A 26963-nucleotide genomic window follows, 5' to 3' on the forward strand; every position below is an offset into this window, starting at 1 on the left:
TCAAAGCCTTGGACATGCCACGGTGGGTTCGCGTCTGGGTGCTGGATTTTCTGTCAGACAGGAAACACCGTGTCAGGTTGTCATCAGACTGCATGTCAGCGTGGGGCTCTGTCCCCGCCGAGGTACCACAGGGGACCAAGCTTGGTCCCTGGTTGTCCTTATTAATGATCAACGATCTTGAGGTCGACGCGCTCACTTGGAAGTATGTAGACGACACAACTATCGCCCAAACGATACCGCGAGGTTTGACCAGTGATGTACAAAGCGCAGTTTCCGCTGTTGAGGCGTGGTCGATCGAAAATAGGATGGAACTGAACGCGGATAAATGCAAGGAGATGCGCATTGACTTTAAAAGGAACACTCACAATTTTCCACCAATTGTGATTAATGGCAAGGAACTATCAGTATCACACATTGCAAAAATCCTAGGAGTCACTATTAGCTCAGATTCAAAATGGAACGAACATATTTCAGAGTGCATTAAGAAAGCGAACAAGCGCCTTTATTTTATTGTTCTTCTAAAGCGCGCAAACGTTCCACTGAGCGACATTATAAATTTTTATTGCACCGTGATAAGATCTGTTTTAGAGTACTGTGCGCCAGTTTTACCATCACGCGCTCCCACAGTATCTTAGTGACGACATTGAACGAGTGCAAAAGAGAGCGCTCTCCATCATTTGTCCTTATGCGTCATATTTCGAATGTTTGGCCAGGTTCGACTTAGAAACCTTGCACGCGAGACGCGTGGCTCTGTGTAACAAGCTTTTCGAGTCTATCACGTCATGCCCGGATCACAAACTCGTGCCTGTCTTACCTCCTAAGAGAGAACACAGATATAATCTAAGACAGTCCAGGGCTTATGCCATGCCCCGTACACATACAAATCGTTTTAAGAACACTTTTATTCCAAGTATGTGTACATAAAATTTTTTTTTAGACTAGTTTGTACATATTCATATATAGAGAGTTTTTCGCATTTGTGGTTTTATTATAATTTCAATTGTATTTATTCCTAGTTCTAAGTAATTGTAACGCAATTCAGTCTACGGACTCCCATGTTCGATATTCTAATAAACTAAAGTATCTAAACTATCTATCTATCTAATAAGTTGACCTCTCCATTTTGTATTAAAAAGAAGAAAAAATTAAAAAGAACCTACACAAAAAAAACAAAGAAACTTTCATAGTAAATCGCAGACGGCTTCTTGTTGTATTAAATTACTATCAAAGGGCTACAGTATTTTCTTTCTTGCTTCCCTTTAATTTTAACCAGACATATGTTCACACAAAAGGGTGTATCGCCTGATTCCCGTTCTCTTGCATTCACTTCGCCCAACTTGATGTGCTTTATCCAATGTGATGTAGACGTTAGCGCATGTTTTGTGAAATGTCTGATTGGTTTTCTAAGATACTGCAACAGATGACGGAGGTAAACTCTATCTCTTGTCCGAAATGGAAGATGTTGTCCAAAATTACACTAGTTTCCTTACTAGAGAGCTTAGAGGTAATTATGTCTAGACAATAGCCCATTTCCGAATTACCCTTGGCCTCTTTTTCAGGACGAGGCCTGGTGCTCTGCCATTCTTGTGAAAATGAGTTTCATTTGCATGTGAATGAATACTTATAATCATATGAAAGGATGAGCTCCAGGACTCGTTTTGAAAATGATTATGGCCGTGCCTTGGTACGCATATTCAACATGTCCTCAGACAGTCACGGAATGCTTAAACTCCAGTATTTCGCTGGATATTTCTCTTTCTTTTTATGACTTAAAGGGCCATCTGTGGAATTTTCGGCAAAACTGTTACTACCACAAGTAACAATGAGACATATTTTTAGAACATTCATCACTTCCGTCTTGCGCTAAAGATTATCTTATCACGTGACTGACTTGTTGAGTGGAATGCACTAGCTGGGCAGTTTCCTTGAGAAATCAACAGTCCAGTGGAGTAAAGTTTCAGCTAAAGAATCCTTGTGTTTCCTTCTTTCATCTCAGCTCTGAAGTTGAAAAACAGTTCTTTATGTAAAGGACATCTCACCAAGTCGAAGTTGTACAGCAGCTGTAGCTCAGTTTCATGAAACACCAACATTTGCAGTCGTCGAGTAGAGAGGAAAGTTACGGAGGTAAGGTTGTTGTTTGCTAACCTAAGCAAGAAGGCATTTATTAGATTGTTTTACTGGATGTCCAAGGTTTCACACTCATGTATACTCGAGTAATGTGGCACAGTTTTATGGCTGCTTAGGTGAGTTTTGGAGATTGGCATTTACAACAGTTGTATAATAAATATGCTCATTTTAGATTAGCAACCTTTGCATTGCTTGATCATGAAAGTGAAAGTTGCCTATCTCATCATGTTCCTGGTTATTTATAGGAAACTGCACCTATGAATTCTTTGTTTTCCCAGTATCTCATTGCTGTTTGGTTGTCTATTTGTTTTATTTCATTTACTTGAGACTATTTTTTGAAAAATAGATGACTTTCGATTTCATCGGTATAACTGCGTGCATTCAAGACATCAATTTAAATGTATTTGGATATGGTCATCAACAACAGTTTGCAAATATTAAAACTTAAATTACCACATTGAAAAACATCTCGGCCTGGAGAATTAGACTTTATTCCAGTGAACTGAATGGCTAAAGCCAAGATAATTCTGGAATATCGTGAATGCTTCTTGAGGATTTTTTAATGTGACATGCATTTGCGATCATGACTTTGCCCAGCTTCCTATATCCCAGCGGTTTACGAATAAGTCGTCCTTTTCTTCAAGTTAATTTTGATATTGTTGGCAATTAATTAAAAGTGCTATATTCTAATTTTTACCTTTTACTACTGTAGTTGCTTTTTTAAATATAGTTGCTCTGACACTGAAGAGCACTCGGTTTGAAACTTTTAATTTCTGTCACCCTCAAACCCTTGTGAGATGTTTGTTCTCTTTTAACTTACCCCTGGGATAAATTTAAATTTTACTTGTGGACTTGAGACTATAGTAAAGAACATTGTCTTTTCCAATCCCTACAAGCTTCTTGTTACTAATCTGAGCTACTTTGAAATGCTCACCTAGTTCTGTTTTTATTTCATTGTTAACTAAGCTAGGGTGTAGAATTCATTTTTACTTACAGGTGCCATTAGCGTCAATTAAACAATTGTGATTGAGTTGCCAGATGAAGCAATAATTTGGTTGCCAGTAAATCTCAGTGATTAAAAAAGTGTTCTCCATCTTTACTTGCAATGCAAAAAAGTTTTTAAGACCCTGCTGACACTTCGCTGTAAACCAGCATGATGTTATACCAGCCAACATTAAATGGTGTGGGGGGATTCGGTTTTTTCAAAATGGATTTCCCACAATGGGCTCTGTCACATAATGTGTATCAGTATAGTTTTGATCAGTAAACTTGACAAGTAAATTGCAAGGCAACCGGATTCAAATTGTGTGGAAGTTGTGCAGTGAGATTTTATAATAATGTGATTAATTTGCTCAAAGAACCATTGTCCATTTCAGATTGTTGCACCCCAGTTGGTTTACAATTATTATAATTTATCAAGCTAAAACAAAATAATTTTTGCCAAATAGTGCATTTGGTAACCTTTCCACTGATATAATTATATTTCATGTTGGTTATACTTTTAAATAGCATGTTGAGAATTTTTTTTACAAAGGAAACCCATGAAGGTCTATAGTATCCTTAAAAAACAACACTGCGAAAATGTTTGATGCATGTAGATTGCCTGCTAGCATTAATTTACTAACCCTTAGATTATAGTTGCAAACATTCAATTTTCAGTGGCATTGTCAGCCAGGTCAGGTTGCAATAATTCTCCTTGTCTCCATAAAATTAATTGTATAAATCTATGTTTTTCTTTTGGAATTTTGTGTGCAAAATTTTTATATTTGAATGGATTGTTCATGTAAATGTATCTTGTTAAATATAAAGTGTATTTGTTAGTAACGTTTTTAATCGTGTACAGTTACTGTAATATTTTTAATTGGCACTATATAGTGGAGCTTTTGTTTTGACAAATGACTCAGAAGTGAGAGCCTGTTTTAGTGGCAAATCGATATGTTCAGGAGCAAAAAAACAAAAAGTTACAATTTAAACTTACTATCTGAACAACTCACTTGTTATTCTTTTATGGTGTATGCATATTTAACCGTTAGATATAAACAATGGTTAATCTGCACAATAAATAAATTTTGTGTTGCCTTTTGTCTGTTTGGTAATAGATCGCAGGTGACATCAAAATGCAAAAAGAACAAAAATTAGTGGTGCAGCCAAGTGTGTTACTGACATACTTCCTATGTTTTGTCATCTTCTGTGATCTATTACTGTATAGACCCAAGGCAAATGGAATCTATTTGGTTTTTTTTATCACAAAGCAAAAATCTGTTAACCATTAACACCGTAACTCCATACTGTTTTGTTTACATTTTTAGATGTGACAAGAAGAGTTTGTTGAACAATTTAGAGCTTTTTCCAGTTGTTGATCATTTCCTTGATTCTCCTGATCTTAATGTGTGACCCAGGGGTGTTATTGTAAGGAGAAAAAAACTGCTGATCCTTCTTAGGGGTTAAAGGGTTTAAGCAGTGTCATCATCTATGGGTTTGTTCTCAAATAGATTTAATTTATTAGATTCACCACAGGCAGGAATACCACAACAGCTTGGGCCAGTTAATGCAGGCCCAGTAAACCCACCCATCCCACCCAGGGGAGGGCATCCATCACATAGTAATCCCGTGTGTTTGAAATTAACGTCTCCTACCCCCAACCCTGCAGGAGACGGGACCTCCATTTATTCGTCCATATCCGAGAAGACTAGAATATCTAACCATTTCTTGATGTTATAGGGGAATCCTTGTTTACAATATTTGCCTCATTAGCATAAGCAATTCAGTTTCTGATGGAGCTAAAAATAAATCAGTTCTGAATATCGAATGGTCAAAGTACGATTAACTCGGCCAATGAATATGAGCCTGATGCATTGAATACTTTTTGTGCAGCATGGGTTTAAAAACTCAAAACTCTACATAGAATGTGTGAGCTCATTAGCGCTTTTGCCACCCAGAAATTTTGCAGTTTTTGATGGACTATTTCTCCTTGAATATTACAACCAAAGAGCTAAAAATTTCACCATGTACTAAGGTTTTACTAGCTCTTTAGCTGCCTGAAGTCAATTTGTATCTAACATGCTTCCTTCTTTACGCGAAGCCGTATGCAAATGAGCAAAAATGTAAACAATGACGTCAGCATGAATCCGCCTATAGAAAGGTAGCAAATTCTTCTCAATTATTTTAAGACCTTGAGTATTGGTCTGGCTGGGGCTGAAGAACCCTCGACCTCCCGCACAACAGTCCATTGCACTATCCATTGCGCTAACTGGGCGGCAATCATAAGTAAGAACCAATCAAAATGAAAGTATAATTAATTCATATGTTTTTTTCTTCTTTGCAGCTGATTTTCAGAATATTCTGAACTCCAGTTCAGTTCCATTCCATCAGCTGCAGGTGTTTTGATACCTGAATTAACAGCAAGAACAGGTTTCTTTTGGATAGAACAGTTATTTTCCCAGTAGCTGGCTAAATATCATGCTGTCTACCAGATTAGTCATGCAGAGTAGATTGGTGTGAACACAATCAACCACACATCAAGTAAGTAGTGGTTTATCTGGTGGATGGTATTATTGATTCAATTCAGCAATAACAAGTACCTGAGAGTCTAATACAACTGCTGTTATCATCTCTGAGGAGAAGCAACTTGAAAGGTGAGTGTTTATCTTACGTGTATTGACATCAATGAAGAAGTAAATAACAGTAAAGAAGACAAAAAGAAGAAAACAAATACATGTAGCCCTTAAGTGGGTGTGCTTGTGACATCCCAAAATACTGTATATGTTACCGTGTTTAGCAGGTTTTGACACTGTGTACAATGTACAACAGTACTTAGCAGTGTATGAAGAAATAACCACCACTACTTGATTTCATTTTTACTTTATATGGAGACACCTGCATGTTATCAGTATATGACAACATTTACTTTTGTTGTATTTATAAATTATGTAAACAAAGAAAGTTTGGAGATTTGATTGGTTGACAGTATCACTATTGTTAATCAGTGTTAGTGTGACAGAGGACAATAATGTTGATAGTGGGACATTGCACCAGAGTAAAGGTGCAATAGACAATTTTCAGAATAATAACAAAATCAATCACGAGCAAACGTTTGAATTGACAGAGTGAAAATCAAAAAATGTGGCACATGGTCAGAAAATTAAAAACCTTTATAATATTTACCCAGAGATACTTTACAGTGAACTTAGAAACATGGTTAGGTTTTTTTTTCCCAGACTTACCTCTTTATGCTAGAAAATTCACAAAAACTGAAACAGGTGTCGGTAGCCATGAAATGTGGGAAATCAGTACCAGAAGTAGAGGCAGAGATGTGGCTTAAAAATAAAACTGAACCATTTTATTGAATTTTGAGCTTATTATAAAACACTTTTAAAAATCATCAATATGTATTTCAAAATCCAAATAATCTAATTGCATTTCCTAGCTTAATTTTCAATTATCATTTCCCCCATGCAGTATGACTCAGAATTGGTTCCGGTTAAACTTATGATGAGTGGAAATAGTGTTGTTTTTGAGGATATAAAAATTAGCTAAAGGGGCTTTTCATTTCCACATGGAAAAATCAGGCTGAACTTTATAAAGGTAATTTTTCAGTTGATGTGGCACCTCTTAAAAAAAGTTGCTCTTAACTTGATAAACTAATGTTATTAGAGTTTGAGTTATATACTTATACTGGTATTACAAATTCTATGAATTGAACTAACCTTTCTGTTGCCATCTTCTAAGCATTTATTACCTATCACTTTCCTTGGGTTTCTCATTTTTTCTGGACAGGTTTAGTGTGGCAAAATCATTACTAGTTGCAGGCTCTGCTTTATTATTAGCAGGGTTCGCGAATAGTTTCATAATTATTTCTATTACTGCTCTGAACAGACTTGTGTGCACAACAACTTGAGTAAAAGCATAGAGTAGCTGATCTCGATTTCACCAAAAATAATATTCAGGGAACTAAACCATTGTGTAGTTCTTTTAGCTTGTTACTCAGTTATTGTTCACTGTTTTTGTACACTTTTGAAATGCAGTGTTCAAAAGTGGATTTTTGGGACAGTTCATGTGGAGGGAGCCAAATCTATTTACTACCAAAATTTTATAGGCGATTACGAGGTGTACAGCTGTGACTTTACTTTTTAATTAGTTAAGCTTGAGAATTCATTTTGTTTTCCTAATGATCTCAGTTTGACAGCTTTCACCAATAACGTTTCTTTAACTTTTTTGATTATGGGTGTTGTAGAAATTGAAATCATATTTTTCTTTGCTGTAGGGGAAATAATTATAGTCTGTGAGGGAAAAATCAGCTGACAGAAATGCCAAAGGCAACACAGAAAACAAAAGGAAGACTAAAAAAAGCCCTTGCAGACAAGAGGGATAGAAGACCACAGAAAATAGCAAAGGCTGCACACAAAGCAGGAGACGAATCTAGTGATGAAGGAGAAATTCCACCTGAAGTTAGAGTCAATCTTCCATCACTAAAGGACATTCGTGCAGCGCTAAAGGATCCAAAGGATGTGAATCTGCCTGTTGACATTTTGTTACTAACAGCCAAGAACTATGAGTTCATAGCTTGTTACATGCAGTTGAAAAACCCATTCAAATGCTGGTTTGATGATGTGGGGTATGTTTACTTTGGAGAGATGGGTGACGGTGATGGAGAGAAATTGAAAGTTACTTTATTAAGATGCCACAGAGGTTCGGTGGGTCCTGGAAGCTCCCTGATAACTGTAAAAAATGCTGTCTCTGTACTGGGGCCTAAAGCTGTCATTTCTGTGGGGACCTGCAGTGGCTTAAACCCTGAGACGACTAAGTTAGGAGATGTGATTGTGTCTGCCAAACTAACAACTTATGCATCCAAGATAGTCGCAAGCTGTGGAGAACAGTCAACAGGCATGAGAAGTTATGTGAGCAGAAATTTTCTAAACCTGATCAAATGTGCAGACCATGGATGGAAGGCACCTTTAAAAAACCCAGAAGCTCTAGACATCAATGTACATTGTGATGGAGAGTTTTTGAGTGGGCCAGAGCTGATCAGTGCTGAATGGCGAAGAGATGAACTGGCTAAGTCCTATCCATTGGCAACTGCAATTGAAATGGAGGGTGAAGGTGAGGTTATGTATTGATCTTGCTTCAACTGCACACCACAGATTCTTTGGATTCATAGCTGTTGGTTTTGTGCCAGCTTTGAATCGTGAAGTGCTATAGCAAAGTTGAATCATTTTTGTACTAGTGAAACAGGGTGCTCATAAATATTTCGCATGGGGCAGGTTTTCTGTTCTACATAGGAGACAAATTTAATATTCTGCAAAATTGTTTTTGCTATAATACCAGTATAGCCATCTGCAATCTTTGACTGTCTATATTTTTTAAGTTACAACATGTGATTGGTCATTAGATTCAAGCTTGATTCTCTAAATGTATTTGTTATCATCTGATTATGTGACTCAGTGAGGAAGAGGTCAAGCTTTCTTTATTAAGCTTTTGAATTTGTTACAGGCTCAATTTGTTACAGGCTAAAATCCTACAATTCCCCTTTTCTTTTTCTACTGCTAATGCAACAAGTACTTGTACCAAAATTACTGCTATTACAGGCAGCCAACTGTTTCACTGCTGAATTCTGTAAAAATTCTGTAATCAAGTAAGATGATTATACAGGTTCCTAGGAAATTTATTGTCGAATAAAGACAGAATATAGAAAGCAATTGAAGAGTGAGTGTCTCCTGACTGATTCACCAAATGAACTCTAAAACCCATATTGTGAATGTATTACAGTTTTAAATCTTTCAGAGCTGAATACTCAGTGCAGTGTGCGGTTGTGTTAGACCATTTATAATTATTTTACAAAGTTGTTCTTGAGTTTAACCAATGCCTTTTACACTTATATATTCAGGTATTTTTGCTGCTGCATTTGATGACCAGATTGAATGGCTGGTAGTAAAGGGAATTGCAGATTTTGCTGATAGCAGAGACTGCACATCAGAGAACTGGAGACCTTTTGCAAGTGTGATGGCTGCTTCAGTTGTTGCAAATATTTTGAGCGATCCTGTTGTGTTTCGGGGATGGCCTCATAAAGGTGATTGTGATTTTGTGAATGCCATTAATTCACACCTATAATCATATCATGAATACTAAAGAAGACCCTTAAGATATGAGGTTAGAAAACTATAATCATATCATGAATACTAAAGAAGACCTTTAAGATATGAGGTTAGAAAACTATAATCATATCATGAATACTAAAGAAGACCCTTAAGATATCAGGTTAGAAAACTATATGCACACCAAACAGAATAGTTTTGACTCCTAGGCTGTGATTGTTGCTGTATGCTTTCAAGTTCGTGTGTTACTCGCTGCCTCTCTGTCGGCAGATTGGAGACCAAAAATTGGTGAAGATCATGCTTCCTTCTACATCACTGTACATTTACAATTGAACTGTATCTCATGTTTAATTACTTTACTTGTTTTTATAAGGTGGAAAGAGGAAGTCATCAAGCGAGTCACTGGACCAGGACAAAAAGCGCACAAAGCTGGAAGGTATTTATGGCAAAAACTTTAGTTTATAATTTCTATATTTTGTACTTTTAGACTGGAGGCCTAAAGCGATTGCACGGTTTCCATAAGATCCAAGGCTTTCCCTAAATTATCTCAAAAAATAAAGTTGTACAGTAAATCATATCACTTGGCACAGATGAAAAGAGTGTTAATTTCCCTATTAGATTTTGGATTTATTCAGTCTCGTGTACCGGAACAGTAGGCTCACCATAGGGCATTATTCACGGCAGTTCGTGAAATGAGCCCACACTCATATATAGAATATAGAATGATATGATTAATTCTATTTAATCACGGATTTGAAGAGTAGCTTTGTTTAAGAGTCGGGAAAAAAGCATTCCCAAAACTGATGAAAAAACCCCAGCCTACGAATGATCATGTTCTCTTCAATTTGAGAGTTACCAAAAATTTAGGAAGGTGTTTCTATTTTTCTTGTCTATAGATTTCTCTGCAATGCAATTTTTAGAATGGAGCCAGAATCAGCTGCGAGAGTTTTACAGCACCATGTGTCAAGTGAAAAGAACACCATGGGACCCAGACAACACGGTACACATTAATGACATATACATACAGTTGACGTTATTACAAGACAACAGAAAACCTGACGGGGAAACGAAAGAAAAGGTGGGAGACATCAGTGAAGTATTTGAAGGTGACGAACGTCATCCCATCCGTAGACGAATTCTAGTGTATGGAAGACCTGGAATAGGAAAGTCTACTTTCACTCAAAAACTAGCTGTGGATTGGGCAGATGGCAAAAAGGAGTACCTCAGAAAGTTTTCTCTTTTACTGTTAATCAAGTTGCGAGACGTTTGTGATATTCCGGACCTCTCTACTATGTTGAAAACCGCTGAACTGTTGTCTGCTGATGACCCGAAGGCAGTCAATAACTTGTATGAATATGTTCGTCAGAACCAGGAGAAAGTGCTGCTTATATTGGACGGATATGACGAGTACAGCGGTGGAAAGTCATCCCCAGTTCACCAGATTTGGAGAGGCAGTCAGCTGAGAGACTGTTGTGTAATGATCACAACGCGGCCAGTGAAAGAGGATGAGCTTAGAGTGCCAAGTCATGCTCAGTTTGAAATCAACGGGCTCGATAGCAGGGAACAAAAGAAACAGTTTGCAAGGAAGATTCTTTCTAATGAGGGGGACGTTGAAGGGCTACTTAACTACCTGAAGAAGCAGAACCTCGAAAAGATGGCAGAAATACCGCTTTTGTTGTTGATGTTGTGTCTTCTCTGGAAAGAGAAAAAGCATCAGTTACCCACATCTCGTGCGCACATTTACGTACAATTTATTCAGACTCTCTTGGATCACATGGCTACAAAAGATGCAGACAACGTCGCAGCAGGTAAAAGCATAGATGAATATCAAGAGGAACTTTACAAAATAGGAAAACTTGCGTATGATGCTCTTTTGGAGGACCGTCTTCATTTTGACTTCAGCAAATGTGGGCATGGTGATCTCTTCGAGAAGCTAATAGATGTGGGTTTTTTCCAAGTTTCCAAACGTTCCGCTTTGAACCGTGAGGAGATCGTTTATTTTCTTCATAAGTCTGTCCAGGAGTTTCTCGCCGCCAGGTTCGTTGTCGAAGAACTGACCGTGAAGAAGAATGGAACTGTCACCTGCCTGTCAGGAATGGATACGTTTGAGAAATCAAGGAAGATGGCTGAAGTGCTAAAATTCGCATGTGAGTTGTCATTAAAAGCTGCCGGGATTCTTTTTGATCATCTACATGACGTTGGAGAGAAAGAAGGTCTCACAAATTACCAGTTCACCAAGACACCTTGTGAAGATGATTTGTCTTGGGAACATGATTTGTCTTGGGAACAACAACAGTTTATTCTACTCTGTGTCGATTGTTTGTTTTTGTGTCCAGCCTCAGACAGAACAGCCGTGTATTCTGCATTTCTCTCATGTGTTAACCATGTTGTGATACTTCAGAACAAAAACATGTCTACTGCTGCTGTAGAACACTTCTTCAAATCTGTCAGCAGTTTCCCAAACTATTTATTTTTTTCAAAGGGGTGGCTGATTACACATTCTCCCGATGACGTTCTATCAATAATGTTAGACTTGAACGCGGTCGTTTTAACGTCTTCTGGAGAAAGTAAAGATGTACAAAAGTACGCGGATTTACTCGTTGGGAACTCTTTCCTCAAAAAATCCGGAGGGAGAAACTTTGTCTATCTAATTGACATAACAAAAAAGGATTTTCATTCTGAATTTTTTTCTGAACTGATATCAGCGCCGGTTTGCTCTTCTCAGCCACCTGTGGATAATTTGGTTAATAATGAAAACAACAACATTGATTTGCCTTTGACTGAGAACCACTGTTTGTCACTGGTGAGAAAGATTGACATTGGTGTTAAAACAGTTGAGGATGCTGTTCTGTTGAAGAACGTGTTGCCTTTAGTAACAGCTCCTCGAAAAATTAAAATTACAATAACGAGACCATTGGAGGAGGAGGAAGCCTTTGAAGATCAATTGATTGAGAGCGCGATTAACGGAATTAATTTTACTGACAATCTCCACAGTTTACAACTTATGGACATCAATATAGCAGAAAAGTGTGCTGCTTTTCTCTCTGAGTCACTGCAGCATTCTCCAAATTTGCGTAAGCTCAACCTGTCCTCCATCCCTTTACGCGTGAGAGGTGTGAGTCATTTGGCTGAGAATCTTCATCACGTGCCACAGTTGACGAAATTAGTGTTAAAGAATGTACAAATGGGAGAAAAGGAATGTGTGGCACTGGCTGCCTCATTAAAGTACTTAAAAAAGTTAGAAAAACTGAATATACGCGAGAATGCCCTGGGTCACGGGATGATTGAACTGGCCAAGAGCCTGAACAATGTACCCAATCTGACTAGGCTGGACCTGAGTGATACAAATATGGGTGAAGATGAAGCATCAGCACTGGCTGCCTCATTAAAGTACTTAAAAAATTTAGAAGAACTGACTATAGACGACAATGCCTTGGGTCACGGGATTATTGAACTGGCCAAGAGCCTGAACAATGTACCCAATCTGACTATGCTGCGCCTGTGTGAAACAAATATGGGTGAACATGAAGCATCAGCACTGGCCCATGCACTAAAGTATGTGCCACTGCTTAGATTTCTCGCTCTATCATACAATCCACTTGGCCGCGGGGTCAGGGATCTGGTCCAACATCTCAGCAGTGTTCCTGAGCTGGAGGAACTGGACCTGATATGGGTTCACATGACAAGGACAGAATGTGAAGAGTTGTGTACAGCAGTAAATGAGAGAAACACTGATGTGTACACCGATTACCATGTAAGTGCCTTTTTGTTGTTTCACTCAGTTGTTATGTATCTAATTTTTGTTTAGATGCTCTTCAGCAGAGCACTTGATTATGTTTCCAATAATTTACTTCGAACTCAATTAATCAGATTATTTTTCGTCAGAAAGAATACAGTCTCAAGGAACAGTCACTGTTTTCAGAATTTTCTTTTTCTATTTTGCGACGTTAGGAGCCAATGTTGTAGACGGAGACCGTAACAAACCCACGTTAACTACTTTTATGGCTCATGCGTAGCTTGTTCAAAGATGATTTGAAGAAAAAAAATGACGAAGATTAAATTTAGTGACTTCCAAATGACTTGATATTTCCTGATTACACAATAATTAAAAACTTTGGGAGTTCATTCGATTGACCTTTGCTTTGCTTGTGTAGTTACGCCTTACTTGAGAGAAAAAAAAGATGAGTTGTGAGAATTTTTTTCTGACCAAACTCCTCTGCTCAATTTTGAATTTTGAAATTGTTCGCTTCTGTTATTATTGTGGGATGCTTTTATTTGGGTTTGATTATTTAGCAAGAAAGGATTGTTCCACTTATACGTGCTTTGAATTCGATGAAGTTGTTCCCTACATTCTGTGCGGGCATTTATTCGCTTTTGCTATCAGGGAGCGTGAACCCCAAAAAATATAAATGAGTAAACAAAAGGGATTTTTCCTTTTTTAAAATCCGGATTCGTTTTTTTTTAAGTGAAAGTCGCGTTGATTCTATTGTCATATCTTCACATCTTAAAGGTTTGTACCGATGATAGGAAATAATTCACCAAAAGTTGAAGGTGTTATGATTGTCATCCTAAACGAAACTGGCACGGTGTTATAATTTACTGGGACTTAAATGGTTTCCTTATACTTATTTATCAGTTGGATTCTTTTCTTCTTTGGGTTATTTTCCCGTGTTGAGTAATTCTGTCAGTTGCTCGTAGAGCCTCCTGGTCTCCTATGTCTCCATGATAACTCTATTTTGTTTTGAAAAATCAAAGAACAACATTGCAAATAATGAATTTTGTCTTGAGTGAATCTCGTAAGTCTCTGTCTCAACTTGGTCTTGCAATCGTCCATTAAATAATCCTGAGCAATGATATTTTTTAACCTCAGTTTGGCAGACAGTAAAACGGATTCTGTGTACACCTCACGCTGCTTTCCATGTTTCCGTTACATCGTTGCTTGTTTGGATATGTTGTGCGGAAAAATATTTTCAAATTGAATAAAGAAAGAAACAAGTTTAGCTTTCAAGACTTGAATACTACATGTTTTCTGTTGGTAGTGTCCAGTATAGTACATGAAGTTGTCCTAATGGAACGAGGCTTGGTGATATTTTTTGATAAACTTTGTGAGTTCATTTGATCGGGCTTTCTTTTTGAGGTAATATTGAAAGAGAAATCTTCTGTAGTTACGCCTTACATAGGGAAACAAGGAAAGAGGAATTGTGAGAATTTTTCACTGACAAAATTTCTTTGGGTAATCAGGAGTTTAATTTTTGAAATTTTTAGGATTGTGTTGTTTTTGTGGGATGTGTTTATTTGGGTTTTTATTTGAGAACCCCGCCAATAAACAACTAAAAAGCAAAACAAATTATTTTAAAAGGCGCGACCCGCGACACGCGGCCATTAGTCAAACTCGGCACTGTGTTATTATTTACTCGCTCTTAAATGGTTTCCTTATTCTTATTTATCAGTTGGATTCTTTTTTCTTTTGGCTACTCTGCTCGTGTTATGTAACTCTGTCAGAAATCGGGGCCTATCGGTCTCTCTCGCGTCGTATAAGCTCACTTTTGAAGAAAAATTAAAGAACAACATTGTTGATAATGAATTTGTTAAACTTGCTATCGTATGTTTGTTTCTGCTTGGTCTCCCGTAAATCATAACAAAAGAAGTTTTAAACTTCAATTTACCACACACCGTGGAGTTGATTCTGTGTACACTTTACGCTGCTTTCCATGTTTCTGTGACATCGGTGAACGTAAACAACTTTTTGATGTGAAACTCTTATTACGATCACTAGAATAAAACATCTGCCTACCTTATTCGCTGCTCGTCTAGCCTTTCCTATGGAGTGTGGGCGTTTTTTTTTTTTTGCTTCGAGGAATACGGAAATGCTGCATTATCCCTGTTATATAAAAAACAAAACAGACAATTAACTAGTGTGGCATGAAATGATAGGTTGGGAGGCGTTAGTTGAGCGGAGCACAAGTGTGAACCTTGAAGTTGTTTTTGATTTGTTTTGTTTTTTATCATTATTATCTACTAGGTGTCTCGCATTTGCTTCAAACATGGAGTTTTGTCAGAATAGCACGGTTTCAGGGAAAGAAAAACTCTATGCTTCTAGTAAAGCTGAGAAAAACATTACAACGACAAGCCCGGATTATCAGAAAGGAATATCTAGAGTTGTCTAACTTTCAGTCGTGTAACAGTGTATTGAACTTGTGATAGACCTCATCAGCTTGGGAAATATGTAGAATTTAGTTCTGCACTCCTTCTCTCTAGAAGGATATAGATTCAAACTGAAACAGACAAATTACAATCGTTTGTAGGCACTCTGTCGTAATGTCCCTGAACTAATTCAAACAGCAAATATCTTTTAATTTTACTTACAATTCTGTATTCCTTTCCCGAAGTAAACCTTGTATTCGTGTTACGATTCTTGCTCTGTTCGTACCTAGGGACTATGAACAAAATAACGTAGCCTCTGAAGTTTCGAAGCGCGTGTTTAATTTTATAGATATATGCTCCTAGGGATGTTACGTAACTAGACAGGGATTAAAATAATCTCGTGCAAAACAAACAGTTTTGCTAGTGGAGAAATGATGCGGAGTAAAACCCGTCGCGTTTAAGCGTGAAAGGTTAAAAAATTATTATTTTTTTTTATTTTTCTTCGGGTAAGGAATGATAGCCAATACTTTGTATGCGGATTTATATCAATTTGAGAAGATGTTAGACAGTTTTCTTTCCTTTTGAAAATATATTATTTAATTTAATCATCTGTTTGTCTGTTAAGTATCGCCTTATTTTAATCGCCAGGGACCAATGTTGTTTGTTATTTATATCTGAGAACATTTCCCCTGTTGTGAAATAAAGTTTTAGTCGCTTGTAGCTATTTCAATTCAAAAGTGAATATTCTCTTTCACTGCTCCCTTTTTGGAAAAATATATTTGAATGCGTCGAATAATTAGCTTGTGTGTGAAAAAGTAAGTTGAGTGTTACACATAGTTAATGAAGCAGGTGTTTTTTTATCACAGCGATGGAAAGGTCATATTCCGATATACGCTGGGGAAAGCAAGGTGTTTTGAAAATTTATCTTGCATGAAAATGCAAGTTGAGTGTTACACATTATTGGTGCTGTGGTTGATATTGTTGCCCTTTATTCTTGTGATAGGAGAGGGAATATACAGCGGAGAGGTACATCTACCGACTTCGTACAAAAGCTGAGCTTAAAAAAGAAGGAATAATATTCAGAAACGAGTCAGATGATGATGATGAGGATGAGGATGATGAGGATAATGATGACGCTGACGGTGATGAGCAGAAGGAGGAGGATAACGATGATGATGATGATGATGACTATGACATGGACTATGATGACGATGATGATGATGATGACTATGACAAGAACTATGATGACGATGATGATGATGATGATGATGACTATGACAAGAACTATGATGATGATGATGATGATGACTATGACAAGTACTATGATGACGATGATGATGATGATGATGATGACTATGACAAGAACTATGATGATGATGATGATGATGATGATGATCATGATGATGATGAACAGGAGGAGAAAGATAATGATGACGACGATGGTGATGATAATCATGTAGAGTGAGCGGTTGGAAAAAAGGTTTCCATGGCAACTGATTTGGCGAGTAATGAGCAGAGTGGTAATTTAGAATAACTTGGCTGTTCTTAAGTCGTGTGTCGTGGCAGCGAGCTGACAAAGATTTAATCTGAGAGACAAGCAAATCAATATAATATAATTTGGTCACTCTTCTGTCTGTTTGGCCTTTTAACTTTTCAACTTAACTGTGAGTTTTTTCAGGTCAATCAGAACGCAAAAGGAATCTCTTAGGTCATTAGTTTGAAAAACGGAGTATTGATCCTAGAAAGAAAATCGCGTAGAGTAGTCTGTACGAGACTCTCCCTTTTTGTAGACGGTCTAAATGGGGAGAGCTGAAACATTGGAGAGAGCTACCTCTCCTTCTCAGACTCCATTTTCATTCTTCCAATATTTCGATCTTCTTCAATAACGGATACCCAGACACAAGCTTTATCGCCAGCTGACAAAAATTATTTTTTTTTAACAAGAAAAGCAGACTTTAAGAGAAAAGAGCGGGAGAATTATTTTTTTGAGCTTAGATCAGTTCACAGGCAGCGTTGTGCAGTCAAGTAGGCTTTTTTTTATTCCTTACATTGTTGATGCTTGAAACTGAAAATTGTTGCAAAATCGTTCGTGATCAGAAGAGTGAAAGTCGTTACACAGTGTTACAGGCTTAAATGCTTGTTTTAGCAAGTAGCAATTTAGCTTGGCTTATTTTGATAAATGTTTTCACCAGTGTACTCTTACTTTTGTTTATTTATAATAAAACATTGCCTTAATTGCCAAAGAAGGTTCAACTGATATGAGAATGTTTGACAAAGACAATGGATACGACCTTTATCCTTGTTGCTCGGACCCTAAATCACATTTATGAAAATTATTTCTTGAAATTATTGTACAGCTGAATGCATCGCGAGCTGAGGAATATTTGTGCCCAGATTTTTAATTCAAGAGACTATTGCTCGACATGGGTACCCTTAGGGAGTGAGGAAAGACTGGTTAATTTTCGTGGTTTTATATTTCCATCATTTTCCTTTAAGTTACAGCAGAATCTGACGGTCTGAACTGTGGAATATATACGTCTTTTGCGTTCGACCAACGGACCGACCTTTGTAATGTTCTTTTTGATGTTTTGCTGTTGTTTGTTTTTTGCTTTGTGTTTTGCCTTTAAATAACCTTTTGGTATTTCATTCCACCAACCGCCCATCCACCCTTTAATATTCCTCCGCTAAACTTTTCGATGAGTAGGCGTCAAGAGTCACCTTAGCATCTTTTCCTCTTTACTGCTGTGCTTTTAATTCTATCAAATTTTGAGGCGAGGAAACAAACAAAAAAGGCAAATAAGAAAGAGACAGTCAAAAGATTTTAAAAAGTCTCTCGGATAGGGACGAATAAATGGAGGTCCCGTCTCCTGCAGGGTTGGGGGTAGGAGACGCTAGTTTCCCAGACACGAGATTACTGTGTGATGGATGCCCTCCCCTGGGGTGGGATGGTTGGTCTATAGGGCCCACAGTAATTGGCGCAAGCTGTTGCGGTGTCCCTGCCTGTCGGCGAAGCTAATAAATAAAATAAAAGCTTTCGACCTTTGTCCCCCTTTTTTTTCGCTCGTGCACCACTAAAGAATATCCCAAACATTTATTACATCCCTTGTACACAGAGTCTACAATAGCCTGTTAGGTTTCGGGCTAAATTTCTCCGGAAGGGAATTTTGTTTGCGCGTACTAATTAATAATTAGGAGAAACGACTAAGATCCTTTTTCAAATTGGTATTATGGACAACACACAGTTTTCAGTTTATCTACGGAATCAAGAACATGTCCATTGACATAAAACGGATTATATAACATTAAGGTGGTTAATTCTTTGCAAATTACGTTAATCCAGACACGGATATTATGCAACCACTAAAAATCGAACCAATGTTCTTGATAAGGAACAACTCTAGAGGCCTTACATGACGCTACACTTTGATAGGGTACTAGAGAACCCGCCCGAGACTGGTGTCATTTGCAGCGCTCTGTCAAAGAATCTCGCCTTTTCAATTTGCTGTTGTCGGCTCTGATTGAGTAGCAGCTGTTGTCTCAAGCCCTCCACGGTCTTCTTTGATTTCTGCATTTGTGCAAGTCGTTGGTTGAGGGTTTGATGCTCTCGCATGAAACTTTGTCTTAGGTTTTCAACTTACACCATTCTCGCCTTTACCATGTTCACCATCTGTTTTCGTTGGACTGCTGCTTCAGCTTCTATCTGTTCACGGAGTCTCTTTGTTTCCTCCCGCAGTATTTTCATCTCTTTACCAAACAGGAAAAAGTTGAGGTCAAACAGCCATAAGGGAGTCATGATAAAGAATATAATGGCTTTTACCCTGGTTCCCCCTTTGCGCAAAAATCATCAAATGTCTTAGTCACTCAGAATGAATTTCTGGTGAGAAAAACTAAAATAGTTGAAAATAGTCGTTTAGCAAAGTATTCACTCCACGTGTGGGTTGGTATATATTTCTGACTGAATCATTCATATCGTGGGGCTACCCGTTGGGCCCAATTTTGCTAGTGTCCAGGCTGACCGCGTCGTCACGAACTTTTGACTGCACAGGTTGAGATGGACGCGCATTCTAACGGCGTTGTAATGGCGGTCAATTTGAGATTTTCGCTGGGTTGGTTGCTCGACAACCCAACTTTTGTGGGATTTGTTTTGATGAACTTCAAAGGCAACCATTTGGCTTTCGTGCTGCCAAGTTAATGTTCTTTTTTATGCTTTTACCACTGAACTGCGGGAGACTCCTGTGACTGGTGGACTATTTAGCCACTGGCTCTGAGGGAAGGGGAAGTACATGCACTTAATAATTTGTTTGTGCAAAAAAGATCCAAACTCTTCCCTTTTATTTACCACGTTGTACCGAAAAGGCATGCAGCCCTTTGATTATATCCTTCCGGAAAACTGCTACCACTTTTGTATTTCTACCAAACAGTAAAACTCTATATCCTTAATAATCTCCCATTGATGACACAGGAAAGACAGTCGGGCTGTTTTAGTGAAACACAGAGCAGCTTTTATATCTCACTCCCATCCTGAGTAGGATCTCGTTACATGATAATTACTTACTCATTGCATTTATTCAGTCTCTAATCTCATTTTCTTCCTCAGGTCTGTTTGCAGCAGCCCATGACATGAAAATGGAGTGGCTCGTTGTCAAAGGAGTCTGTGATTTTGCACGTGGCAGTGAATCTACAAACAATTCATGGAAGATTTTTGCCTGTGTTATGGCGGCTTCTGTGGTATCCAACATGTTGAGTAACTCCCTTTGATTTGGAGACTGGCCTCACTACGGCGGGTGCGTATTTTTTTCTTTGTTTATGTATGTAACAACTTTGGATGTATCTTTCAAACAATGTTACAATATAATTTTATTTTCACTTTTAGGAGAAAGCTACTTAGAGTTAATGATAAGGTTACAATTATTGATATGGCTTGAATCTTTGAAAGCGGCTGAGAGTTCCCTTTTAGTTCAAGCTGCCATGAAGTTGCAATATAGTTTGCTTAATATTAATTAATTTTCTACATTTTTGGTTTGTTTTATGTTCTTTAATTTTGGTTTGATTTAGCTTTGTTTTATTTTGACCTAAGTTTAATTCTTTGGGTCATGAACGAGGTAGTCACACTTCATGGGCTATCACAGATTGTTGAATCAAAGTCACTGGAAATCTATTACTCTCTTTTGATCACATGTAATGAGTTAAAAAAAATTCTTTTATAGGATCCTTTTTTTCTATCTCCCCTTGCTGAAGTAGCTTTTTGTCGTCAGATTTTCTTCAAAGCGAGATGGACCCAACAGAGGAGGAACGTTCAGCGGCCAAACGCATTAAGATTGAAGGTAATTTCTTGTTGTATGGACACAATTTTTCTAATAAAATAAAAAAAACTTTTTGCAAAAAAACTACCTTGCATTGGTTAATCAGTGAGAATTCACAGTTCTTGGAAGAGGCTTTTGGTGTTGTTGTTTTCAAAGAAAGAGGAAAAACATGAGCACATTTTATTTTGTTTAGTTTTCTTTTCTTTGCCAACAGTTTCTGCGGCGGACTTTTTGAAATGGTGTCAGAATCAGCTGAGAGAGTATTACAACACCATGTGTCATGTGAAAATAACACCATGGGACCCAGAAAACACGGTACACATTAATGACATTTACATACAGTTAACACTTTTCCAAGACCGCAGAAAACCTGATGGAATTACGAAAGAAACGCTGGAAGATTGCAGTGAAGTATTTGGAAGTGATGAACATCATCCCATCCGTAGACGAATTCTAGTGTATGGAAGACCTGGAATAGGAAAGTCTACTTTCACTCAAAAACTGGCCGTTGATTGGGCAGATGGCAAAAAGGAGATCCTCAGAAAGTTTTTCCTTGCACTGTTAATCAAGTTGCGAGACGTTTGTGATATTCCGGACCTCTGTACCATGTTGAAAACCGCTGAACTGCTGTCTGCTGATGATCCGATGTCGGTCGATGTCAGTCAATAACTTGTCTAACTTGTATGAATGTGTCCGTCAGAACCAGGATTGGAGAGGCAGTCTGCTGAGAGACTGTTGTGTAATGATCACAACGCGACCAGTGAAAGAAGATGAGCTTAGAGCGTCAAGTCATGCTCAGTTTGAAATCAATGGGCTCGATAGCTGGGAACAAAAGGAACAGTTGGCAAGAAAGATTCTATCTAAGGAGGAGGACGTTAAAGGCCGGGTTACTTAACTACCTCTGGGAGCAGGACCTCGAAGAGCTGACAGAAACACCGCTTTTGTTGTTAATGTTGTTTCTTCTCTGGAAAGAGAGAAATTTTCAATTATCAACATCTCGTGCGTACATTTACGTAGGTTTTATTCAAACTCTCTTGGATCACATGGCTGCAAAAAATTCAGACAATGTTACAGCAGATAAAAGCATGGATGAATATCAAGAGGAACTTTCCAAAATAGGAAAACATACGGTGGCCCATAGGGGACATGACACATGTTTTTTATCGCGCGATAAATGACAGATTATCGAACGATAAATGGAGATTATCGCGCGATAAATGGAAAGGATCGCGCGATCAATGATAAATTATCGCGTGATAATTAACAATTATTCCACGAGCACGCGTTGGATATGAGATGATAGATAGCCAACGAGGCGCGTAGCGCCGAGTTGGCTATAATCGTCTCATATCCAATAAGCGCGAGTGGAATAATTGTTTTATTCAAAAGGCCCTCAAGAAATTATTATTTTGTGAGAAGAAACCGGATTTTTTAGCTCCCTTTTAATTTTAAACTGACGCGTACGCATACCATATTTGTAGATTATGGTATATTGGCTCATATACCATAATGGCTAAGCCAATAAAAAGTCTTGAATTGCATACGGTGATATCACGTTGCCGCCATGTTGGATTTGAGATGCATCAAAACGAGGCTGGGCGTGCAAAGATAATAAGGTCACGGTGTTTTCTCTGTAAATATGTCTAACTACCACTGCTGTGTAAACTTATGTACGAATGATAAACGCTATGAAAGTGGTAAGGATAAATACTTCTTCAACTTCCCTTCCAAGAAAGAAAAGAAAAAAGAGTGGATTATCGCTATAAAACGAGATCCTGGGCCGCTATTCAAGGTAAGTTAGTACAATATAGTCTCAGCGATGACTACTACACACGTGTAGTTGTGATTCCGCTGTTAAACAGAAAAATCGCGAGTTATTCTTTTTTCCTTGGTTTGATTATTATGGAATTAGAAATTGCGATTGATTTTATGTATATTGGGGCTGAAATAAGTAGTAATTTCGACAAAAAGTAAAAAACATACCAACCACACGTGGACCGGTCTATTTGTTTATATTATGGCAACTCGCGGGAAAATTTTCTCTGATTGTCTGAAGTTTCTGAGTACTGTTTCTGTTGCTGTGTTAAATACTGTTTATAGATAGTTATTTTTGCTCTTTTTTAGATAAAGAAAAATTCGACACTGGTATGTTCTGATCATTTCAAGCCGGGTGACATTGAATACACGTTGACAGGAAGGGTTCGACTGAAGCAAGGAGCTGTCCCGTCGATTTTTAAATGGACTAAAGAACATGAAGGACGTCCAGATAATAGCCTGCAAAAGTTTAAAAAGCAAAAGATAGAAGTGGAATCACTACCAAGTGCAGCAGGAGATATAACAGAAATGGAACAAGGAATAGCCGATAGAACCGATGCTGCAATGGAGACTGACTCACCTTACAACACAACAAACCCTGAAACAAATGCCGAAGTTAGCACTGAAATAAATGGTGAAGTTAGCACTGAAACTAATGCCGAAATAAACACTGAAGCCGAGTCAGTCACGACTGCATTAAAAGAAGAACTTGCGTCAACACAAAGAAAAGTAAAGGAACTTGAACTTCAGATAGCTACTCTTTTGTTAACTTCTTTTGGTTCTGAAAGAATTACTGGAAGTCCAGAATTGACAAGGTTTTACACTGGCTTTCATTCAAAGGAAAAACTTGATAGTTTTTATCGATGGGTAGAACCGTATGCAACTAAGATGACCAAATGGTCTCAAATACAAAGAGCTAGAGGTAGGCAGAACTTCAAACGTAGAAATAGTTATGGCAGCTTTTCTTTGTCTCTTTATGATCAGCTAATTTTATTCCTGATAAGACTTAGACTTGGCCTAGCTGAAACAGACCTTGCAGTTAGATTTAATATCACTAAACCCACAGTCAGTAGAATTATAATAACATGGGCAAATTTTCTTTATATCCTTCTTGGTCAGTTGCCAATTTGGCCAACAAAAGTTCAAATTCAGAATAGTATGCCAGAGTGTTTTAAGAGTACATACCCCAAAACAAGAGTAATTCTTGATTGTACAGAGATTAAGGTACAGAGACCTAGCTCAAAGGTTCTTAATTCAGAATTTTATTCTTCATATAAATCCCATACTACTTATAAATGTTTAATCGGGATCGCACCCCATGGCCCTGTGACATTTGTCAGTTCTCTTTACCAAGGTAGCATATCTGACAAAGAAATTACCCGAAGCAGTGGTATATTATCATTAATTGAGGAAGGAGATGAGGTCATGGTAGATAAAGGTTTTTTAATTCAGGATTTATTACAATGTAAAAAGGCTACAGTCACAATCCCCCCTTTTCTTTCTAAAACCAAATCAATGCAATTCAGTACAAAGCAAGTTTCTGAGACCCAACAGATTGCACGATTGCGAATTCATGTTGAACGTGCCATAAGAAGAGTTAAAGAGTACCAAATTTTTGACAAAGTCCTTCCCTTATCACTAGCTGGTTCTATTAATCAAATCTGGTGTGTTTGTTGTCTGATGACAAATCTTAGAGGGGCATTATTTTAATGCTTTTAACAATATATAAATGATACAATGCAATATTTAAAATTCATGAACACAATGTTCTGTATATATTATGATGAGACATGTCATCATTTAAAAAAAATGGACTGATTAAGTTTTGTTAAGTTTTGACAAAATGTGGAAGTAAATATTGAAAATAGAAATGATCAAGTTTGCTTTTCATTTCTGCACAAAATTCATTGTCAAAATCAATATGTTCCAGGTGATAATCTTGTTTACAGTAAACATAAAAATCAGCCCATGGGGCCCCACTAAGTAACATCTGACCCATTACTTGGTAATAGTAGGAGTGGGTCTTCTTAAGTCTATAAATCCCATTCACACATTTAAGATAATTTAAGTCAGTTATTGAATCTTTAATGGGACACTTTATTTCAAGTAGTCCCCAAGAGTCTGCTTCACTTGGATCATAAACTTTTCTGTCTGGGGAAGTGGCTAGATATGGGCAGGAGGGGTTTATCACAATACCTGAAGGAAAAACATTGCAGTCTCTAGTGTCAGCATATGCACTTGCAGCTTCTTCTTCTGTATTTATGCCATGAAGCATTGCCTCTGTTTGCTTTGTTTTTCTTAACAGTCTTTCTGCAAGGGACTCAAAGTCTTTTTTTCTGCTGCATACATCTTTAAATTTACTGGATGAAAGCCGTTTGGCTTTCAGGTCAAACCACTTGCTTGTATCACACTGTTCTCTGGTCTCTGTCTCATACAAATATGACTGGTTGTATGAGACACACAGACCCTCTAATACATTTTGCTCTCCAGCACTTGGCGCAAACAGGTAGAGGCTGTCAATTGTAGGCATACTATAATTGGGGGGTAACTCAGGACCATCAACTTTGACATGAACTTTTGGATTGTTTGTTTTCTTTATCTTTTGCTGATATGATAGTACACTTCCTGTTGCTACATCACCAAATTTGCATGAGGTAAGAGAGAGATCTTCCATTGGTCGTAATATTGAATTAACTTGTTTATCTTCATGCTCTTTAAAATGTTCCCTGAATGTGGATATTATATCTTTGCTTCCAAAACAATCTGGGATGGGATTATACAAGGTTGATCTCACACCATCAATTCTCCTAATTCTCTTCTTTGGCTGCGGCAGTGAAAGTGGAACTTTCACTTGTTGTAGCACCACCTCATCTATTTCTTTGGGTTTGATCCCAACAGTTCTCTGAGGTACATGCCAGGTCTGAGGCAATGAAGTCTTGGACATTGCAGGAGGAACACTCTGCAAATCTAGGAGTTGGTAGTGTGCAATGAGGTACATTAAACCAATCACATGTTTACACAAACCAGCACCTCCTTCACAGTTGCATTTCTGGGAAAGAACTGACTGTTTTTCTCTTGATAATTCAACCTAAACAATATGGTAAAGAAAATTTTAACTTTCCTGCAAAAGATAACATAATTCTAAGTATTTTGCTAAAAAGGTTTTTAATATAATAGCATATGAGGTCTGTTTATTAACTCAAGAATATCGAAATACATCGTTAAACATATTCAATCTCAGCTGTTATAGCAAAAAAATACATCTAAATCTCTTAATGGATGTATCAATTATACATCAAACAGTTATGATTTCCATTAATAAATAATTTTCAATTAGTTAAAGGCATGAACGTACCTGCAGTCGCCACGGTTCATCATTTTTTCGTTGTGATCTGTAGCTCCTAGCTCGAACTGTCACACTACAAGGTTCTACTTTAACTAGAGGGGAAAAACACTTCAATAAACGCATGATTTTTCGCTTTGATTTCGATCAATATTGAACATAAAGACAGCAACTACAAATGCATTAAAAGAGACATCAAAACTCCGGAGAATCTATCTTTTGATATACAATAATGCCAACAAATAGCCAAAGTAGCGAAGAAAAGAATTGATGATCTTACCTTCGACATCAAAGACATATCCTTCGCAAAAATTACTGTAACCTCGCGTTCTAACTTTCTTTGGGACTTTATCTAGCTTCTGCAGCCACTTTTCTATGAAGGAATTGTCTACTAAAGGAATGTTTTTCAATGATTTGGACCAGGCCGAAAGAGACACATTAGTGGCAGTCGCCATTTTGCAAATTATGCACGCCCAGCCTCGCTTTGATGCATCACCAAACCAAGATGGCGGCAACGTGATATCGGTGTATTATCCAATGATCCAGTTTTTAATAATATTTAATATCGCGCGATAATTTATCATTTATCGCACGATAATTTCCATTTATCGCGCGATGATATCCATTTATCGTGCGATAATCTATCATTTATTGCGCGATAAAAAATGTGGCATGTACCTGATGGGCCACCGTAAAAACATGCATATAACGCGCTTTTGGAAGATCGCCTTCATTTTAACTTCAGCAAATTTAGAAATAATGATCTGTTCGAGAAGCTAATACCTATCGGTTTTTTCCAAGTTTCCAAACTTTCCGCTTTGAACCGTGAGAAGATCGTTTATATTCTTTATAAGTCCGTCCATGAGTTTCTCGCCGCCCGGTTAATCGTTCAAGAACTGACGGTTAAGAAGAATGGAACTGTAACCTGCCTGTCAGGAATGGACACGTTTGAAAAATTAAGGAAGATGGCTGAAGTTTTAAAATTCGTTTCTGAGTTGTCATCAGAAGCTGCCGGATTGTTTTTCATCATCTAAAGTATCTCGGAGAGAAAGAAGGTCTCACAAATTACAAGTTCACCAAGACGCCTTCTCGCTATGATTTGTCTGATGAACAACACGCGTTTATTCTATTCTGTGTCGA

General features: G+C 37.7%; 3 protein-coding genes across 3 annotated transcripts; 2 read left to right on the forward strand and 1 right to left on the reverse strand.

The window, feature by feature from the left end:
* The first annotated feature begins 1906 nt into the window (after nucleotides 1–1906).
* LOC148735939 (uncharacterized) lies at nucleotides 1907–17608 on the forward strand. Its single transcript, XM_088753354.1, has 7 exons — nucleotides 1907–2124; nucleotides 5453–5762; nucleotides 7391–8226; nucleotides 9011–9193; nucleotides 9592–9654; nucleotides 10115–12972; nucleotides 16366–17608. Exons 3-7 carry the CDS (start codon nucleotides 7434–7436, stop codon nucleotides 16825–16827), a joined length of 4359 nt encoding a protein of 1452 aa, XP_088609480.1. The 5' UTR covers nucleotides 1907–2124; nucleotides 5453–5762; nucleotides 7391–7433; the 3' UTR covers nucleotides 16828–17608.
* A 4603-nt stretch (nucleotides 17609–22211) lies between these two features.
* Nucleotides 22212–24370, forward strand: LOC148735940 (uncharacterized). Its single transcript, XM_088755050.1, has 2 exons — nucleotides 22212–22457; nucleotides 22790–24370. The coding sequence occupies exons 1-2, from the start codon at nucleotides 22305–22307 to the stop codon at nucleotides 24188–24190; spliced, it is 1554 nt and encodes a 517-aa protein (XP_088611176.1). The 5' UTR covers nucleotides 22212–22304; the 3' UTR covers nucleotides 24191–24370.
* On the reverse strand, nucleotides 23909–26358 carry LOC148735941 (uncharacterized). The gene is made up of 3 exons (XM_088755051.1): nucleotides 26104–26358; nucleotides 25836–25918; nucleotides 23909–25568 (listed from the first exon to the last, which is right to left on the reverse strand). Exons 1-3 carry the CDS (start codon nucleotides 26276–26278, stop codon nucleotides 24309–24311), a joined length of 1518 nt encoding a protein of 505 aa, XP_088611177.1. The 5' UTR covers nucleotides 26279–26358; the 3' UTR covers nucleotides 23909–24308.
* Nucleotides 26359–26963: the final 605 nt, after the last annotated feature.

This window comes from Stylophora pistillata, chromosome 3 (genome assembly GCF_964205215.1).
Source record: "Stylophora pistillata chromosome 3, jaStyPist1.2, whole genome shotgun sequence".
Classification (NCBI taxonomy): Eukaryota; Metazoa; Cnidaria; class Anthozoa; order Scleractinia; family Pocilloporidae; genus Stylophora; species Stylophora pistillata.

Bases quoted from the DNA above. Each gene is read 5' to 3' on its own strand.
- LOC148735941 (XM_088755051.1), bottom strand. From the start codon at position 26,278: ATGGCGACTGCCACTAATGTGTCTCTTTCGGCCTGGTCCAAATCATTG. The intron at 25,919-26,103 runs GTAAGATCATCA...TTTCCCCTCTAG, and splicing joins ATATGTCTTTGATGTCGAAG to TTAAAGTAGAACCTTGTAGT. The intron at 25,569-25,835 runs GTACGTTCATGC...CATATTGTTTAG, and splicing joins ATGAACCGTGGCGACTGCAG to GTTGAATTATCAAGAGAAAA.
- LOC148735940 (XM_088755050.1), top strand. From the start codon at position 22,305: ATGTCTAACTACCACTGCTGTGTAAACTTATGTACGAATGATAAACGC. The intron at 22,458-22,789 runs GTAAGTTAGTAC...GCTCTTTTTTAG, and splicing joins ATCCTGGGCCGCTATTCAAG to ATAAAGAAAAATTCGACACT.
- LOC148735939 (XM_088753354.1), top strand. From the start codon at position 7,434: ATGCCAAAGGCAACACAGAAAACAAAAGGAAGACTAAAAAAAGCCCTT. The intron at 9,655-10,114 runs GTATTTATGGCA...TCTTGTCTATAG, and splicing joins AAAGCGCACAAAGCTGGAAG to ATTTCTCTGCAATGCAATTT. The intron at 12,973-16,365 runs GTAAGTGCCTTT...TTCTTGTGATAG, and splicing joins ATGTGTACACCGATTACCAT to GAGAGGGAATATACAGCGGA.